The sequence below is a fragment of the Cervus elaphus genome, chromosome 3, assembly GCF_910594005.1.
Source record: "Cervus elaphus chromosome 3, mCerEla1.1, whole genome shotgun sequence".
Classification (NCBI taxonomy): Eukaryota; Metazoa; Chordata; class Mammalia; order Artiodactyla; family Cervidae; genus Cervus; species Cervus elaphus.
This window is the reverse complement of record NC_057817.1, coordinates 28348084-28367330: the sequence shown is the minus strand read 5'-3', so window position 1 is coordinate 28367330 and position 19247 is coordinate 28348084. Positions and strand designations below refer to the sequence as shown.

Below are 19247 nucleotides of genomic sequence, written 5' to 3'. Positions count from 1 at the left end.
TGGCCCTTGCCAGGATGGAGGCTAAGCAACTCACCTCCCAGGGTTTGTTTCTAATGACCCTCTTCTAGGACAAACTTCTCAGGACCATCTCTGTTGCAAACCTGTGAGATTGTTCTGGGAACTTCTGAAACTTCCCTGGGGCCCCCTTTGCTTGGGAGAAAACACAGGTAAGAGTTGAGTAAGCAAAAAATGGACATGAACTTGGGCAAACTCTGGGAGACAAAGGACAGGGAAGCCTGGCATGCTGCAGTTCATGGGGTCACAGAGAGTCGGACATGACTGAGAGGCTGAACAACAGAGCAGACTGTCAAAAGTTTGAGCAGAGATGAGTCAGAGTATAAAGATGGTGATGTCCGGCACATGAGAATCTGATTTCTGTATCAACAAATGATTTTAATTCTAATAAAAATAGCATATGTCTGGATTGTTGGGGGATAAGGAGAGGAAGGGCTCAGATTAAGGGACGTGGCATGTTCATCAGGAGGGAGGTCTCCACGGTCTCCTGGCCCTGCTGGCCTGGCCTTTCTTTGTGGTGTCCCACCTCTGGGAATAATCAAGGGTACTCCTTCCACTCGGGTGGTCACTAGGTGACCAGGAAAGGGCAGAGGAGCATCCAGAGACCCTTGACTCTCTTCTTCCCTTCAGCCTGCGAAAAAAGTGAAGATGACTGGGCGTATACTCCAGCCAGTGTTGCCCAGTACGGCTCCATCTCACTCATGAGTCAGAAGCTGTGTGACAGGCCTGGCCAGAGACGTGAGCAGCTGGCTTCGTGTCCCCAGTCCACGGTGACAGTGATGCTGGCATTTAGGCCCGCGTCCTGGAAGCAGCTCAGGTCTACCCATATCAATGGATGCTCCTCACCGGTTTCAGGTAAAACTTTCACCTAATGAATAGTGTGTTAGCACTGGAACCTGGATAAGCTCCTGGGAACCTGGGAACTGGGAACCATTAGATGAAATATTCTTCCTTTTCCCTGCCCTTGGCTGAGTCATTCTCCATCAGGACAACGGCGCCGGGCTCGCCATCTGCGGGTTCGTAGGTGACGTAGCTGCCTTTGTTCTTGTACAGGTAAAAGAAGATCAAGATCACGACTGAGAGCAGGGTGAGGAAGACCACGGTGATAACAACTTGGAAAGGAGAGGGAAAATGCAGACATGTTTCAGGATTGGGGCGTCTCAGTAACTCTTGGGGTCCCCTGCTTTAGACAATTCCCTCACTCTTAATGAGGATCCTCCTGCTGTTAACTAGCGTCCACGTCCAAGTCCATATTCTCCCACCAAGCCCAACTTCCTTAGTATATGATATCCGGAGTCTCCTTGGGCTTAAGGACTTTTGATTTCTGTCAAAATGAACTCCCTCTCAACTAGTTCCTGATGATTACGATAGAAACAGGAAGGAGGGAAACAGGAAATCGCTTATCCCAACAGGAAGAGTTTTTAAATCCATAGCCTCCTGTAGGGGTTTCTGATCCCTCCCATCCTCTTTCTTACCACTCAACAAACCACACACATCCTCATCCCTACCCCCACACCCGACTGCAGCACCCATAGGCAGTGCATCTATTTGTGGCCACCTCCCAACCTCTCATTTACTGACAGTGCCTCTGATGTGAAGCCTCTATGAGTGTAACATAACTTACATGCCAAAGTGAACCCACTGATAGACTTGGTCTCTAGTTTGTGGTGCTGTTCTGTATAGGGAGAATCTTAGTCCATCACATTGGTTTCTTGGCTGTCTTTGGAGCAAGAGGGCCCCTGAGCTCAGAAGGCCCCTTGGATTTGACTCAGAGTCTTTGTTACCTGCAATGAGAGCTGTGCTGGCTTCAGCTTCTGAGGACTGGACCTCAGTGGCCTGTAGAATTGTGGTAGCCATCAGTTCTTCTGGAAAATTTAACAAAGTGGAAAAGGAAATAGGGTGGATTCTTTTGTTCTAAAATACATATTTGTCCTTCAATTTCACCACCACCTCCCTTCTTCCCTATTCAAACTTTAATCATTTAACTCTTATAGGACATCTGTACAGAAAAACCTGGAGATCAGAGGAGAAAACAAACCACCACAGTGAACATTTTGATAGATTCCTCTCTGTCTAACATAGTTAAGAGTATGGGCTCTAAAATCTCCTAGTGGTACAGTGGTTAGGACTCTGCACTTGTAGTGCTGAGGGCCCGGGGTTTGATCCCTGGTCAGGGAACTAAGATTCTAGAAATTGCACTGCCTGGCAAAAAAATATACACACACACAAACACACATATACATATACACCCGCAAGGTTCAAATCTGAGCTCTATCTTTTACTAGCTGTGTCATTTTTGGAAAATTACCTAACCCATCTGTGCATCTGCAAACTGGTGATAATTACCTACTTTATAGGGTTGTTGTGACATGTAGTAATTCAATAAGGGTATGTTATTGTTAGGAATATACATTTTTACATAAATGAGGTCAAATAATGAATGCATATATGTGTACATGTATTTATATTATACAACACATGCATTTCTTTAATGTTCTTACAAACTCTTTGCAAACATTATTTAAAAATAATGAAACATTTCTCCTTCCCTTATTAAAACTCTTTTCTACACTGCCAGAGTAGGCCTTGCAATTGCAATTTGAGTTTTTGAAATAAGGCCTCTCCTATCCTAAAATATATCCCATACCTCCTCCTGCTATATTGGTCTATCCGTCCTTCAGAGCCTGGAAGTCCCACTTCTAAAAAGTCACTACCCAGGCTTCCGTTTCCATAAGAAGTCAGGAAGCCTTTCCGTTTTCTCCTAGTCAGCATTTTACCGTAGGGATCCCCAGGTGGCGCTAGTGCTAAAAGAACTCACCTCCCAATGCAAGAGACTTAGGACACTCTGGCTCGATTCCTGGATCAGGAAGATCCTCTGGAGGAGGGCATGGCAACCCACTCCAGTATTCTTGCCTGAAGAATCCCATGGACAGAGGAGCCTTGTGGGCTACAGCCTATGGGGTTGCAAGGATTTGGACCTGACTGAAGTGACTTAGCATGTACGGGTTTGAAAGGTAACAGTTAAGGAAATATTACTGGAGACTCCCCTGGTGGTCCAGTGCTTAGGAATCCATCTGCCAATGCAGGAGGCATGGGTTTGATCCCTGGTCCCATAAGATTCCACATGCCTCGGGGCCACTAAGCCTTTGTGCTGCAATTACTGAAGCCCACATGCCCTAGAGCCCGTGCTCTGCAAGAGAAGCCACTGCACTGCCACGAGAGAGGAGCCCCCACTTACTGCAACTGGGGAAAGCCTGCACACAGCAGTGAAGACCCACCACAGCCAAAATGAATAACTAAATGCAGTAAACAATAAATAAACAAAAATTTCCATTCCTGCTAACAGACATTTCTTTCAATGTCTATTAAAAAAAAAAAAAAAGTAAATGTGACTGTGGAACAGAGATATCCCAGGGAAAATAGTCTGACTCACCCTGGAAGCACCCACAAGAGGCATCTCAACATGCTTTCAATAATAGTTGTTGTTTAGTTGCTAAGTTGTGTCTGACTCTTTCCCACCCCATGGACTGTAGCCCACCAGCCTCCCCTGTCCATGGAATTCTCCCAAGAATACTGGAGTGGGTTGCCATTTCCTCCTCCAGGGGGTCTTTCCGACCCAGGAATTGAACCTGGGTCTCCTGCATCGGCAGGCTGCTGCTTTACCGCTGAACCACCAGGGAAGCCCAAATAGTAAGAGCAGCACTCGTTAACTCTCACCTTCTGCCAGGCATGTGCCAGGTACACTGGGGGTGAGCAAAACAGACACCATCTACCTTCACGGAGCTCAGCCTCCACCACACCAAGTTCACAGTTAAGAACTGTGATACAGGTGGCAAAGGCAACATGCAGGTGAGCATGTGGCAGAGGGGCTGAGATAGTCTTCAGGCAAGAACAGCCTCCCCAGAAGCAGGATTTGAGCTGCAAGCTGAAGCAGGGGTAGGAGTTTTCAGGGTGACAGGGGCGTGATATGGAGTACATCCTAGGCAGAGAGAAGAGCCTGCTCAAAGCTCTGAGACGAGAGGACTTGAAGGCCAGTGTGGCTGGAGCACAGGGAGTGAGCCTGATTCCTATCTCGTCTGAGATAGGAATTCCACCCAGGACAAGGGAAATGAAGTCACCAGTGATAGTCTGGTGGGCCTGGGAGCAGTGCAAAGACAGGTCAATGGTGATGAAAGATTTTTTCACACAGGCCACAAGGAAAGCAGAGGTGGGCAGCCTGGATCGCCTCCCTCTCTCAGGGCCACACCAAACCCTTCTCCATCCATTCTCATTTGTAACCAATGGGAACTACATTAACCAGCTCTGCAGGGCTACTGGGAAGGCTAAATGAGAAAACATGTAGGCAAGCGTATACAGTAGCTACTACTTAAAATATTATTTAAGGACTTCCCTGGTGGTTCAGTGGTTAAAAATCTGAGCGCCAACGCAGGGGACACAGGTTCATCCCTGGTCCAGGAAGATTCCACTAAGCCCGTGTGCCACATCTAATGAAGCCCATGCATAGAAACAAGAGAAGCCACCTCAATGAAAAGCCTGTGCACTGCAATAAAGAGAAGCCCCTGCTTGCCACAACCAGAGAAAGTCTGTGCAGCAACAAAGACCCAGCACAGACAAAAATAAATACACTAAAAAACTCTTTCAAAATATTATTTAAGGTGACCTTGTTTATATGCTCAGTGATTAAAAAGGAAAGCTGCTCTGTGTTTGCATCCTGCCCCAGTAAAGTCCTAGATAACCTTGGGGAAGTTACTAAACCTCTCTGAGCCTGTATCTTTTGCATTTGTAAAATAAGAGTGTGGGAGGCAGTTTCTAAAATGAATCCCAATGATCTGCCCCCTCACGGTGTTCACATCTTTGTGTAAGCGCCTCTCTCTGTGTGTTGGCCAGATCCAGTGACTTGCTTCTAACAAACAGAATGCAGCAAAAGTGATGGGCTGCCACTTCTGAGATTCCATCAAATTATCCATCTGGTCACTGCCTCAGACTGCCGCTCCTCGCCTACACGTCCCGGGGCTGCATGCCATCTTCCCACAATTGATCTAGAGTGCTCTCAGTTTTGTCTTCCTTAAACATGTGAGAACTTAAGATACATGAAGCACCAAGAAGAATAATGTATGTACAGAAGCTTCAATATAAAGATGAATAGGATTCAATTCAATTAATCAACAATTCACTTTGCATCTACCATGTGCCAGAGGCACTGTCATAGATGCCAGGAAAACAGCAGTGATGCGGTCCCCCAGGGCCCTGACCATGGAGCTGAGTGAAGGTTCAGAGAACAGATGTGTAAAAGTACTGGGAAAGAAAATCCAGGAGGGAAGGTGATTCCTAGTTGGGAAATTCTGCAGATGATCCCAGTTGTAACAGTTGCCATTTGCTAAGTCCCTACTCTGTGCTGGGTACTTCCTACACATAATTATTAATCCTTAGAATACCAATCATTTCACAGCAGGTGTTTTTATTTGCTAATGTGAACTCCAAAGCTCCTGGGAGAGTTAAGTGACATGCCCTGTATTACTCATGAAGGAACAGTGGAAGGAGTCAAGATCTGAATCCAGGACTACCCCTCTCAAAGCCCAAGCAAGGTTTTTTGTTTTTTAATACTTTTTTGGCCACACCACACAGCATGTGGGATCTTAGTTCCCTGATCAGGGACCGAACCCACACCCCCTGCACTGGAAATACAGTCTTAACCACTGGACTGCTGGTAAGTCCCCCCAAGCAAGCCATTTATAAATACTAAACCTTCCTGCCACTAGGGAACATCTTTTTTCCAACAGGGAAAAAAAGGAAAAAGTAGCGAAAGATAACTATGAGGTAGCACAACAAGATTTCCAAAAGTGCAAGGTTTTAAAAGATCTGGACAAATGCAGGAAAAACAAAAACAAAAACAGAGGACCACAACCAAATACAGACTGTTTGCTACAAAGATTGCTCTTTTAATGTGCACTGTTCACAGGCGACTGGTGAACAGGGAATGATATCAGAATGATACCTGTCATGTTGGTTCATGTAAAACTTCAAGCTGTCTACAACTAAAGAGTGAAAAGTGAAAGTGTTAGCTGCTCAGTCGTGTTTGATTCTTTGTAACCCACAGACTGTAGCCCAGTACTTTCCTCTGTCCATGGGATTCTCCAGGCAAGAATACTGGAGTGGGTTGTCATGGCCTCTTCCAGGGGATCTTCCTGACTCAGGGATCAAACCCGAGTCTCCTGTGGCTCCTGCACTGGCAGGCAGGTTCTTTTCCACTAGTGCCACGAACTAAAGAGTACATTTTAGCAATAGAGAAAGACCTTCAGAAACAGAAAATTCACGATAAGTACCTTCCTTGGATGCAGGTATCTGTTGGTTTCCACTTACATTAAGCCATCTGGTGAAGCAATAAATGGAAACGAAGGTGGTACAAAAAATTTTCCCTCTATACAATAGATCAGATGAAGGGAGACCCCTATATGAAATTTATCTCTGTGCAAAAAACACTAGAAGAAGGCAGATCCTATATCACATTTTTAATTTTGATGAAAACAGTCTTGGAAGTGACATCTCTCTGGAACCTACCTCTAATCTAGGAGGAAGCACACTCCCCAGGGCACAGGGGTCTAGGACGGACAAGGATCCGAGGTTCGACTGTTAGCAGAGATTTGACTGCTAAATTCAGATTGTTGTTGTAGTTTTAGGGTTCTTGTTACAAAGTTACATAAGTTTTGAGTGTTCTGTCCCAATTCTGTATTTCCTATAAGCCCATTTCCAGTAACCTGATTTCAGAAGGTGAGTCTTTAAAAAAAAATGCACATAAAAGCTAATAGCAGAAACTTAGAGAACCGTGTCAGGAAACTCTGCCCAGCTCCAGCTGGCAAAGGACACTGGAAGGACAATTTAAAAAGTATTACATTTGGAGCAAAAACAAGGAAATGGGACAGGTCTGCTGTCTGGCACTGAAGCTAAGAGGTTGGAGGTAGTAGATTAGAACTCTCTTAGCCCATTTTGCCTCTGTCTCCTACCAAAGCGAATGATTTTTGCACTAAAATAGCAGGAGCCTTGGCGACATGGGGAAGTGAGCTCAAGAGAAGCGAAGCAAAAAGCACCAGGCTAATCTAAGAGGGATTCAGTTAGGTGACAGTCAAGGGCACTGGAAGAGTACGTACATGAGACAGTTATTGGCGACATAGGAGCTTTTGAGAAAGACACAGGGGCCAGAAGCCTGAAGGGCCACAGAATGGGGTGGGTTCTATAAACAACTGGTGAAACTGATATCATTCCCAGCAAAATTCTACTACCAGTTATAAGGGACTGCTTTGGGGGTCTTGAACTTGAAACCACAAGCATTAAGAGTTAGCGTGAGACCACTAGGAGCAAGCTAGGTCAGACAAGTTGCAGAGCCTTTTTAGACTGTCCAGAGAATGAGAAATTAAAAAGTTAATTCAACAAGTATTTATGGAGTGTGTACTTTGGACCAGCCTCTGTTCGATTATAGATTAATTTGGTTATAGATTAGTGAACACAACAGGCAAAAACTCATGCGTTCAGTTCCTTAAAAAAATTAAATAGAATGATCACATGATCCAGCAATTCCACTTCTGGGTATTTATCCAAAAGAAATAAGGCAGGAACTGGGACAGCTATTTGTACACCAATGTTAACAGCAGCATTATTGAGTGAAACAACTCAAATGTCCATCAACAGATGAACAGATAAAAGATGGCATAGTTTTATATGTGTGTGTGTGTGTGTGTGTGTGTGTGTATGGGCTTCCCTAGTGCCTCAAATGGTAAAGAACCTGCCTACAACGCAAGAGACCTGGGTTTGATCTCTGCATTGGGAAAATCCCATGGAGAAGAGAATGGCTATCCATTCCTATATTCTTGCCTGGAGAATTCCAAGGACAGAGGAGCCTGGTGGGCTACAGTCCATGGAGTTGCAAAGAGTCAGACACGACTGCGCAACTAACACACACATACACATGTACGTGTATACACACATACACACGATGGAATATTATGAAGCATTAAAAGGGAGGGTGTTCTGACACATGCTACAACATGGATGAATTTTGAAGATATCAAGCTAACTGAAGTAAGCCAGTCACAAAAGGACAAATACGACATGATTCTACTTATTTGAGGTACCCAGAATAGTCAAATTCTGGGTTCCAGAAAGTGGTTATCAGCAGCTGAGAGGAGAATGAGGGGATACTGTTTAACAGGTACCGAGTTTCAGTTCGGGATGACAAGAAAGTTCTAGAGATGGATGATGGTGATGGCTGCAGAACAATGTGAATGTACACAATGCCATTGAACTGCATCCTTTAAAATGGTAAATTTTGTGTTGTGTCTAATTTTACGACAATTAAAAAAAAAAACCCATTTTGTCATACAATTTACATCCTGATTGGAGGAAGATGGACCATGAACAGATAAAGAAGTAAAGATTGTACCACATTAGACTTTGGTTAGTACTATGTAGAAAATGCTATGTAGTGTATGTATGTAGTATATAGTGCTATGCAAGAAAGGGAATCAGGAGTTGGACTGTGAAATGGGGTGGCCAGGGAGGTGACTTGAGTAAAATAAACACCTATAGAAGGTGAGGGGGGAATTCCCTGGCAGTCCAGAGTTTTCGCTGAGGGTACAGGTTCAATCCCTGGTCAGGGAACCAAGATCCCACAAGCTGCATGGTGCACCGAAAAAAAAAACACAAACTGAGATTTCCCGGTGGTCCAGTGCCTGGGAGTCCACGTGCCAATGCAGGGGACATGGGTTCAATCCCTGGTCTGGGAAGATTCCACAAGCCTTGGGGCAACTTCACAACTACTGACCCCATACTCTATAGCCTGTGCTCTGCAACAAGAGGAGCCACCACAATGAGAAGACCAAGAACCCCAACTAAAGAGCAGACCCGCTCACTGTGACTAGAGAAAGCCCAAGCAAAGCAACAAAGACCTAGGACAACCATAAATAAATTAAAAAACTGGAATCTGGGGAAGAGGTCTGGACTGGAGATTTTAAAAGTCAGCACAGGGCTTCCTTGGTGGCTTAGTAGTAAAGAATCTGCCTACCAACGCAGGAGATACAGGTTCGATCCCTGGCCCGGAAAAATCCTGCATGCTGCAGAAAACAACTCAGTGTCTGTGTTCTAGAGCCCAGGAGTCACAACCACTGAAGCCTGCATACCCTCGAGCCCATGCTCTGCAACAAGAAAAGCCATTGCAATAAGAAGCCCGAGCACTGCAATGAAGAGTACTCGGCACAACTAGAGAAAAGCCGTCACAGCAGCAAAGACCCAGCACAGCCATAAATAAATAATTTTTTAAAAATAAATAAAAAGTCAGCATATTTACAAACATGAGACTGAATGAGATCACCAAGAGAGTAAGTACAGATAAAGAGGACCAAGCACTGAGCCCAGGGAGGGTCAGGAGGCTGAGGAGTAGCAGCCAAACAGACCAAGCAGAAGGACTACCAGGTTTTGTCGTGCAAAGGTCATGAGTCACTTTGACAAGAGAAGTCTGGGGAAGTGCTGAGTATAAGTCCCTGGTTTACAGGGGGTTCAAAAAAAAGAGAGAAGGCAACCTAAATGTCACTTGACAGATGAATGGATCAGAAGATGTGGTACGTACACACACACACACACACAGTGGAATATTACTCAGCCATAAGAAGAATGAAATAATGCCATTTGCAGCAACATGGATGGACCTAGAGATTATCACACTAAGTGAGCCAAAGACAAACATGATATGATGTTGCTTATATGTGGAATCTAAAAAAAAATAAATGAACTTATTTATAAAACAGAAATAAACCCAGACACAGAAAACAAATTTATGGTCACCAAAGGGGAGAGGGGGAAATTAGGAGCTTGGGATTAACATATTCATGCAACTATCTATAAAATAATTAACCAACAAGGGCCTACTGTATAACACAGGGAACTACATTCACTATTTTTTAATAACCTATAAGGGAAAAGAACCTGAAAAAGAATAGATATATATGTATCTACTGAATAACTGAATCATTGAATCACTTTGCTATACACCTGAAACTAACACAATGTGTAAGTCAATAATTACACTTCAGTAAAAAAGAAAAAAGGGGAAGGAAAGGCACTGAAGGCAGAATATACTCTTTCATTTTTTGCAAAGGTGAGCAGGGAAATAGAGCAATAGCTGGAGGGGGGAAGAGAGTTCAAGTTTTTGGTTTTGGTTTTTGGATGGGAGAAATGACAGAATGTTTATGTATGGATACGAATGACTCAGATGAGAGGGAGCAATTGACGGCTGGAGCCATGTTCTTGAAGGGATGGGATCCAGGGCACAGATGGAGCGATTGGCTGCAGACAGCAGAGATCACTCATGATTAATGTGCACGTGGGCACAGAGGCGGGTGGTATGTAGATGGGGGCAGGGGAGCCTTCGGTAGTTCTGAGAACTCTAATTTGCTCCAGAAAATAGAAGGTCATGCATCAGCTTAAGAGTAAGGCTGGGGAGGGGGTGGGTTAGGGGAGTTGAAGGTGCTGCCTGAGTAGCTAGCATCATCCCAGAACACATGATAGAGTGTTTATAATATCTGTGGACTAACACAGCCTGGCTTTATTAAGGACTAAGTGGGGTAGTAATTGGCCATCGAGGAATGGAGTGATGCCAGTCTAAACAGAGCTGCTTCCGCTGGGATTTGACCTTAGTTCTTTTTGAATTGATATTATTACAACAGACCATGCCAGGGCCAAATTAAGGCTTTTATGTAATTCAAAATAAAAATGTTAAATCCAGAGACAGATATAACAAAGTCCAATGATACATTTTCCCCTTATGATAACAACTCTTAGCTTTTTTGCTAGTGTTTAAAAAATAGTGAGGGGGACTTCCCTGGTGGTCCAGTGGCTGGGACTCCATGCTCCCAATGCAGGGGGGGCCTGGCTTAGATCCTTGGTCGGGGAACTAGATCCCACATGCCACAACTAAGACCCAGCACAGCCAAATAAATAAAAATAAACAAATATTTTAAAAAATATACATAAATGAGGGAACTCCCTGGGAGTCCAGTGGCTAGGACTCTGTGCTCTTGCTGCTGAGGGCCCAGGTTCAATCCCTGCTCAGGGAATTAAGAGCCCGAGTTGAGCAGCGCAGCCCCCCAAAAAGTAAATATCGAATTCTTTACAAGAGCTTTTGTTTTAGTGTTCTGCCTTATTGGTGGCCTTCCACACAGGCTTAGTGTGGACGGCTGAGTGTCCTTCGGGTAAATACAGATACCAGTAGACCCAGGGAAGTTTTGGCAAATTTGTGAAAGACACAAAGTTAGAGGAGCCACTGATAAGTTGATAAACAGAGATTAAAAATGACTGGAGAAATGGGCCAGATTTAACAAGATGAGAATTCAACAGACTCCTTGCTCGTAGGTCCAGGAAATCAACTACTCACAAATAAAGCAGGGGGAAGCCACAGCTGAGTGGCAGCATCTATAAAAGACTTACAGTGGGATCACTAGAAACTCACTGACGCTGGAAGCACAGACCTCAAAACAGCAGTGAAAGCGACAGGGAGGTGGTAGGATTTTGGACGCTTTTTAGTTCCTTCTATATCTTTTCCTTTATCTTTCAAATTTCTCATGATGATAATGACTTTTATAATCCTGAAATATTTAAAACTTGCTCTTATTTTAGGCACCATGAATATAAATATGGCCTCTAATAATGATATCAGCAGTGTAGTTCCACTCTGTGCTACTCCAAGGCTGCTGAGTTGCACCTGGGTGTCTTTGAGTTGAGCAGCCAACACAGTGAACGGCTTGGAAACCACATCAGATAAGGAAAGCTTGCAAGAGAAAGCTCAGAGTGAAAACCTGGTCAGGAAGCAAGGACTAGGACCTGTGTGCTGTCTTCTAATATATTAACTTGTACAAGAGGACTAATGGCAGAAACTGATGGGAGATGCGTGTCTCCCCCAGAGAATGAAGGGCAAAGCTTGACAGATGCTTCATGGGGAACGGGAAAGAGAATTCCAGCTCAGAAAGGGCAGCTGAACTAGCTGACCCTCCAAGACTTTTCTCAGTCTTAATGTTAGAATTTTTGAAAATTTGAAGTGTTTTATCAGAATTCTCTTCAAAATCAAATTTTCAAACTGGTGACATCTCAGTGAAATCTGTAGTTTGTTAACAGTATCATGCCAGTGTTAATTTCTTGGTCTTCACAAACGTACTGTGGTCCTCTGTATCAATGTCAAATGTACCAACGACATTTGAAGTAACTGAAGGGTACTGTACTATTTTTCCAACTTTTCTATAAACTTAAAATTATTCCAAAATAAAATGTCTATTAAAAGCATAAAAAAATTTTAAGGAATCTAAAAAAGACTGGGTATATGTTTATGTATATAACTGATTCACTTTACTATACAGCAGAAACTAACACAACAGTGTAAATCAACTATACTTCAAATAAAAAAAAAATCAGGGACTCTGCTTCCGCTTCAGCTATTAAAACTTTTGAGCTTCCACTGCATGAGGCAGAGGTTGGATCCCTTGTCAGGGAACTAAGATTCCACACGTCATGTGGTGTAGCCAAAAAAAAAAAAAACCCCAAAATTTGAACTCAACTCTCTGCAGAAGAATTTTTCTCAGACTACAGGTCACAGGGTGTTCAAGTGAATGAGCTGGGGCCTTTAGGCCGACACAAGACTTGAACCCATGTCTCTTATGTCTCCTGCATGGGCAGTCGGGTTCTTTACCACTAGTGCTTACTTGGGAAGCCCAAGTATCACAATGGTAATCTATATTTGTCACTTAGAGTTCACAAAACATACGCTATTTTATCTCCACCCCAAGAATGTGATGTAACTAGGGTTGGTGTTATCATTACGGACAAGCCAAAAAACTGAGGCAGCTCAGCAAGCTTCATCCACCAGCCCCAAGTTACTCAACGGTTGGCTGGGCCAGGCTACAAATCTGTCTCCTCACTTCAAGGTTCTCTCCAAAGTCTGGAACCATCCCTGCTCACTCCAGCCTGAACATTTTGTTGAACCGTCCACTGGGTTTGGTTCTCAGAGCTTGACTACAGGATGGAAAGGGTGTTCAAGAGCACTGTTTCCAAGAGTGACACATATCTGAATGTCCATCAGCAGAGGAATGATTAAATAAATGACAGGTCATTCATTCTGGAAATAGTACACAGTTGTTAAAAAGAATGTGGTAGATCTGCAATTACTGGAACAGAATATATGGTTAGACAAAAAAAGCAAATTGCTAGGGCAGTATGTGTATTATGATTACATGTTTGTAAAGAAAAAGCAAGTTAAAATAAAACTATAAACACACACACACACAGAAGTCTAGGAGGTTATTCCCTGAGGGGGATGTAATAGCTTTGTAATGAAAAAACAACAACAACAAAATAAACTAAGTTCAGGAAACCTGGCACTAAGTGGAAGGAACGGTTTACTTCCACGATCTCCTTTTCCTATCCGGTTTCTCTCCTGTCTCCTCTTCCAAACAAAGGAATAAGAATGCTACTTTGTCCCTTCCCTTCTTAGACATGGAAACACTGTAGCACTGATTTTCTTTAAGGAGGGAGGCCTGGGGCTGAGGACCACAAGATGTGAGATTTGAGGCTCCACCCAAATCCTAACCTACAGTAAATGAACTTTAAGATCTATCTGGCTCACCTACCTTTTTTCTTTGTTGTTATAGTTAACCTAGATACTGGCTGGTTTCTTTGTGGCCCTTGTTCCTGGGCTAAATCTCTTATCACTGAGACATCAGATCCTTTGCCACCTGAGTCTGCCAACCTACTTATTTGCTCTAGCCCTGCCCAGCACAGGGCGGCTCCCCCAGTTCTCCTTTCCATGGGAACCCGCCCTGGAATTCTGCTTCCTTTCTTCTTCCTTCTTTTTCATGTGCCCCAGCCACGGGGTGGAGTGGCTGAGAGCAGTACACTATGATGGAAAGAATACAGGCTTTAGAATAAATCAGACTTGGCACAATATCCTGCCTCTGCCATTATCAGTTGCTTAACCTTGGGAGAATTTCTTAACCTCTGAACATTTAACTTCTCTGAACCTGTTTTTTGCTTCTTTAAAATGAGAATGAAACATTCTCACAGGACTTTCCTGATGGTCCAGTGGTTGAGAATCTGCCTGCCAATGCAGGGGACACAGGATTGATCCCTAGTCTGGGAAGATCCCACATGCCTCAGGGCTACCAAGTCCATGCACGACAGTTAATGAAGCCCACTCACACTAGAGCCCATGCTCTGCAACAAGAGAAGTCATCGCAAAGAGAAGTCTGTGCGTGGCAACAAAGAGTGGCACCCACCTGCTGCAACTAGAGAAAGCCCGTGCACAGCAATGAGCACCCAGTGTAGCCAAAAATAAACAAATAAATAAATTTTTAATAAGTGCTCACAGGATTGTGATGAAGAATAAGCAAGATGAAAAACCCTGAGCACCTAATCTAGAGTGAGGACAACCTAGTGTGACTAGGTGGCAAGGGATTGGGCTTTATCCGGTGGGGTGGGTAGAGCCCACAATGTCAAGAAACTTACGCCCTACGTACAACAGGCAACATGCTAGGATCCAATAGCAAGTGTTGTAGAGATGTAGAGAAATTGGAACCCTATGCATTGCTGGTAAGAACGTAAAGTGTACAGCTACCCTAGGAAACAGTATGACAGGTCTTCAAAAAATTAAACAGAATTACCACACATTCTTGCAATTCCACTTCCGGGTATAAATCCAAAAGAAAGCAGGGACTCAAAGAGATATTTGTAAAACCACGTTCGCAGTAGCAGTATTCACAACAGCCAAAAGATGGAAGCAAACCAAGAATCTATTGATGAATGAATGGATAAAAAAACATATATACATATATATGTATATAATATTATTTAGCCTTAAAAAGGAAGGAAATTCTGACACATGCTACCAAATGGATGTGTCTCGGAAATGTAATGCTAACTGAAATAAGCCAGACACAAAAGGACAAATTTTGTATGATTCCACTTACACTATGTACTTAGTCAAATACAAACAGATGGAAAGTATAATGGTGGTAGCCAGGGGCTGTGGGGGAAGTGGAATGAAGAGTTATTATTTAATAGATACAGAGGTTCAGTTTGAGAAGTTGAAAAGTTCTGGAGATGGATGGTGGTGATAATTGCAGAGCAACGTGAATGTCAATCAATACTAACAGCACTGAACAACAGGCCAAAAAATAATCAAAATGGTAACATTTATATTATGTTTATCTTACCACAAACTTAAAAAAAAAAGAAGAATGTATACGGTTCTCCTTTTGCCCAAGTCTTAATTCCTTAGCTGCCAGGCAAGCACCACTTTTCTTCCCTACAGGCAGGCATACTCTGGAGGCCCTCTGTCCTCTCCCTCAGGATACCCTCCAGGGGAAGCACAGGCTCTGCGGCACACGAGAGGCGGCACTGCCTTCGTCTGGAATCCCCGCTGCACCCCTCTCGGCCTGTATAAACCTCACCCATCCTTCACGCGTTAGCGCTTCATCCCCTTCCCCACTCATGAGGCCTGTACTGACTAATCTAGCTGGCTACCCATTTCTCCCTTTCCTTATCTCTCAGCAGACAACTAAAGGTCTGAATCGTGTTCATCACCATACAGGACAGTGCCTTCTACTTCCCCTGGGGTTCTCATTTCCACAATAGAAAAGCAGAGAATGTCTGTCCTAATGACAAATGAGACCATATATGAAAACAAATGTAAATAGACTAACCAAGGTTTCATTCTTCCCTCATCCTAATTAACATGCAATGAAAACAGAAACTGTCCAGCTAAGCTTGGTTATGAAATGAAAAGTGGGACTCCATTCTCAACGTGAAGCGGAAGAACTGGCCTGAGGAACAAGGGTTAACAATAGTTCCAGGGAACAAGGGGTTTTTGATGCTGGAGTGAATCATCAGAGGAGTGGAATTAGAAAGCAGGCAGAGGGACTTCCCTGGCGGTCCTGTGGTTAAGAATCTGCGCCTCCACTCTAGGGGGCCAGGTTCAGTCCCTGGTGAGGGAACTAAGACGCCACATGGCAGAGATTTGGGGAAATCCCACACAACCGGGGGGCCAGGGGGAGAAAAACAAGCAGAATTCCTTCCCTGGAATAGATGGACTTTCTTACAAGCACCCAGTAATAATAACCCATGTTTTTGAGCGCTTACTAAATACCAGACGCTGTGCTGTTTTACATGGATTATCTCATTTCACCCACACAGATAATCTCTTAATGTACTATTTCCCCCATTTTACAAGCGAGTAGACTGGCGCTAAGTGGGTAGATAATTCACTCAAGGTCACAAAGCTCTAAGTGGTACCAGGAATGGGCCCAGGTCCATGAAACTCCAGATTTAAACTCTACTGAAGTGTGCATCAGGTTGCCTTTGGCTTCCTCCCGGGTTTTGTGGTGTCAGGCAGGTGGAGAGTGGTGGAAGAGTCTTCCCTTCCGGGCTGAGGCCTCAGGGAATTGCGGAACACGGCTGGGGGTGAGGGACTTGAACTGGGAGAGGCGCTCACCTACCTGGTGGAGGAGGCGTGGTTGGGAAGCTAGTCATCGCGGCAGGTGGACGGGCACCGGTAGGGAGGTGCGGGTCTGTAGGAAAAAAGACAAAGCCCAGCATGAGGTGGGTGGGCCCGTGCCTGGGGCTGAAAACGACCGGAAATCCCAAGAAAGCCTCTGGTGCCAGGTTTTCCGGAACCCCTTCCCCTCCCCCCCCCCTTTCCCCTTTGAGCGTCTATCCCGAGATCCTTTCACTGGGCCACCACATTTACCTAGGAGGTTTATCAAGGCCTGAGAAAGTTAGGTAAAAGTCTGCAAATTAGCAACGGGCCCGGGTTCGCCCAGGCGCGGTTGACAGGTTCCCCCCCTACCAGCGGCTCTCTCCCAGCCCGCGAGTGGGGGGAGCCGTCCGCTAGGTGTCAGGAGAGCGCAGGGAGGGCAGGCCCCCGGCCCAGGCTTGGCGGCGGCGCGGGGGCAGGGACCCGGCCCCGCTGGGGGAGCCAGGCGCGGGGCACCGGAGGGAGGCTCCTCCATCGTCCCCCGGCCCGTCCGAGACGGCCGGTTGTCGGGGCTCGGCTCGCCGCCCCCCAGTGCCCCTCGGTCGTCCGCTGAGCCGTTCGCGCGGTCTACCGACCCCCCGTTGGCCGGGCCCCCGGGCCCGCCCCCCACCTGGCCCTGCCGAGACTGGGACACCCTGGGGCCCTCGCCGCGTCCACGATCGTCGGGGCTCGCGCCCCCCGCCCCGCCCCGCCCCGGCCCACTTTACCGCGCCAGGCAGGGCTCGCTGCGCTCCGAGGGCGGCCCGTCCCGGGCACCGGTTCCGAGCCGCCGCGACGGGAGGCTCCAGCCGAGGCCCAAGGTCGGCCGCTCTGGGTTTCAGTTCCCCCGCGGCCGCGGTGGCTGCGGTGTGAGTGTGGGCGCCCGGCGCGCCCGGCCCTCCAGCCCTGCGCAGTCCCCTCCCCCGCGTGCTCACCTTACCAGTCGGACGGGCTGCGGGGACGGGCGGGCGCCGCGCGTCCCTCTCAACTCGACGGGGGTGGGCACCGCGGGCACCGCGGGGACCCGCCGGGGACTCGGAGCCGAGGAAGCGCGCAGGGACGCGCAGAGTTAGCTGCCGAGGCCGGCGGGAGTAGGGGTGGGGGTGGGGTGGGGGCGGCCGACTGGGTGGGACAGGAAAAGAGGAGAGAAACCGCCCTCTGCAGGTTCCCTCTGCCCGCCGGGCCGCCTCTTGCTCCCCCGGGAGGAAAGGCTGCTTTTCCTCGTCCGATTGTCACTTTACTCTCCATCCGGAGCCGCTTCCTCCCCCGCCTGCCTCGAGGCTCCGGAGGGCACGGGATGTGATGAGCCCCGCGGTTAGTGCGATCCATCCGCTTTCCCCGCCACCGACATTATTTGAATTTTCGGCAGATGAAAAGTTACATTTCACTGGCGTTTGCATGTCATTTACGTAAATAGGTCTGTGTGCAGAAGCTTGGAACCTAAGCTAACGTAGTGGGCACACCTCGGGTCGGGGAGCAGGTGGGGTGCGGTGGGGAGAGGAACGATGCCGAATTCTTCTGAGGTGATGTAGTGCAGAGGTTAAGAGCCTCGTGGACTTTGGACTCAAACAGTCCCAACTCCACTGCTTCTCAGCCGTGTGACTTTGGGCAGATTAGTTAACATCTCTAAAATCTGATCCCTCATCCCTGTAATGGGGGACTGAAAAATCATGCCGTTTCAGTGTGGTTCTACCACCTGGGAAACACCTCCATTTGAGACTTAATTAATGCCAGACTTTAGTCACCTCTTGACTCACTTCTTTGTGGCAGGAAATGTTCCCAATTAATGAGGAGCTCGATGAGTAAGGCTGTAATGTTAGTATTAACACGGGCTCTGGAATCTGCCCTGCCGTTTGATCTTGGACAGTTCTGTTTCATTTCTCTTATCTGGAGCAGTACCTGTCTCACAGAATTACTGTGGGGATGGAATGTGTTCATATATTTAAAGCATTAGAAGCTTACCTGGCACAGTAGTAAGTGCTCAGTAAATGTTATCTTGGCTTCCTACTTCAAGAGTTAGAACTCTGTTACTGGTCTTCCCTCTCAGTGTTACGGACTTCTGTGTTTGCTTCTTATTCCTGGAAGGAGTTCTTTAGCTTTGGGAATCAATATTATATAAATCAGATAGAGACAGGAATTGTACTTGTTCATTTGGGAAACAAGGACTGAAAGACAGACTCTCAGAGAATTAGGGCCATCAGTTCAGTTCAGTTCAGTCACTCAGTCGTGTCTGACTCTTTGCGACCCTGTGAACCTCAGCACGCCAGGCCTCCCTGTCCATCACCAACTCCCGGAGTCTACCCAAACCCATGTCCATCGAGTCGGTGATGCTATCCAACCATCTCATCCTCTGTCGTCCCCTTCTCCTCCTGCCCTCCATCTTTCCCAGCATCAGAGTCTTTTCAGATGAGTCAGCTCTTCGCATCAGGTGGCCAAAGTAGTGGAGTTCCAGCTTCAACATTAGTCCTTCCAATGAACACCCTGGACTGATCTCTTTTAGGATGGACTGGTTGGATCTCCTTGCAGTCCAAGGGAGTCTCAAGAGTCTTCTCCAACATCACAGTTCAAAAGCATGAATAGGGGCATAGAGTGAGGGAAAAAAGCAAAGAATACTCTAATAATCTGGAGGGGTGGGAATGGGTGGGAGGTCGGGGGGGAGGTTAAAGAGGGAGGGGACACATGTATACCTGTG

At 46.2% G+C, this 19247-nt stretch overlaps 1 protein-coding gene across 1 annotated transcript; it reads right to left on the bottom strand.

The window, feature by feature from the left end:
- Window positions 1-372: 372 nt before the first annotated feature.
- LOC122681755 (small cell adhesion glycoprotein) lies at window positions 373-17473 on the bottom strand. Its single transcript, XM_043884187.1, has 4 exons — window positions 17284-17473; window positions 16539-16610; window positions 1800-1880; window positions 373-1127 (listed from the first exon to the last, which is right to left on the bottom strand). The coding sequence occupies exons 2-4, from the start codon at window positions 16570-16572 to the stop codon at window positions 949-951; spliced, it is 294 nt and encodes a 97-aa protein (XP_043740122.1). The 5' UTR covers window positions 16573-16610; window positions 17284-17473; the 3' UTR covers window positions 373-948.
- Between the last annotated feature and the right edge of the window lie 1774 nt (window positions 17474-19247).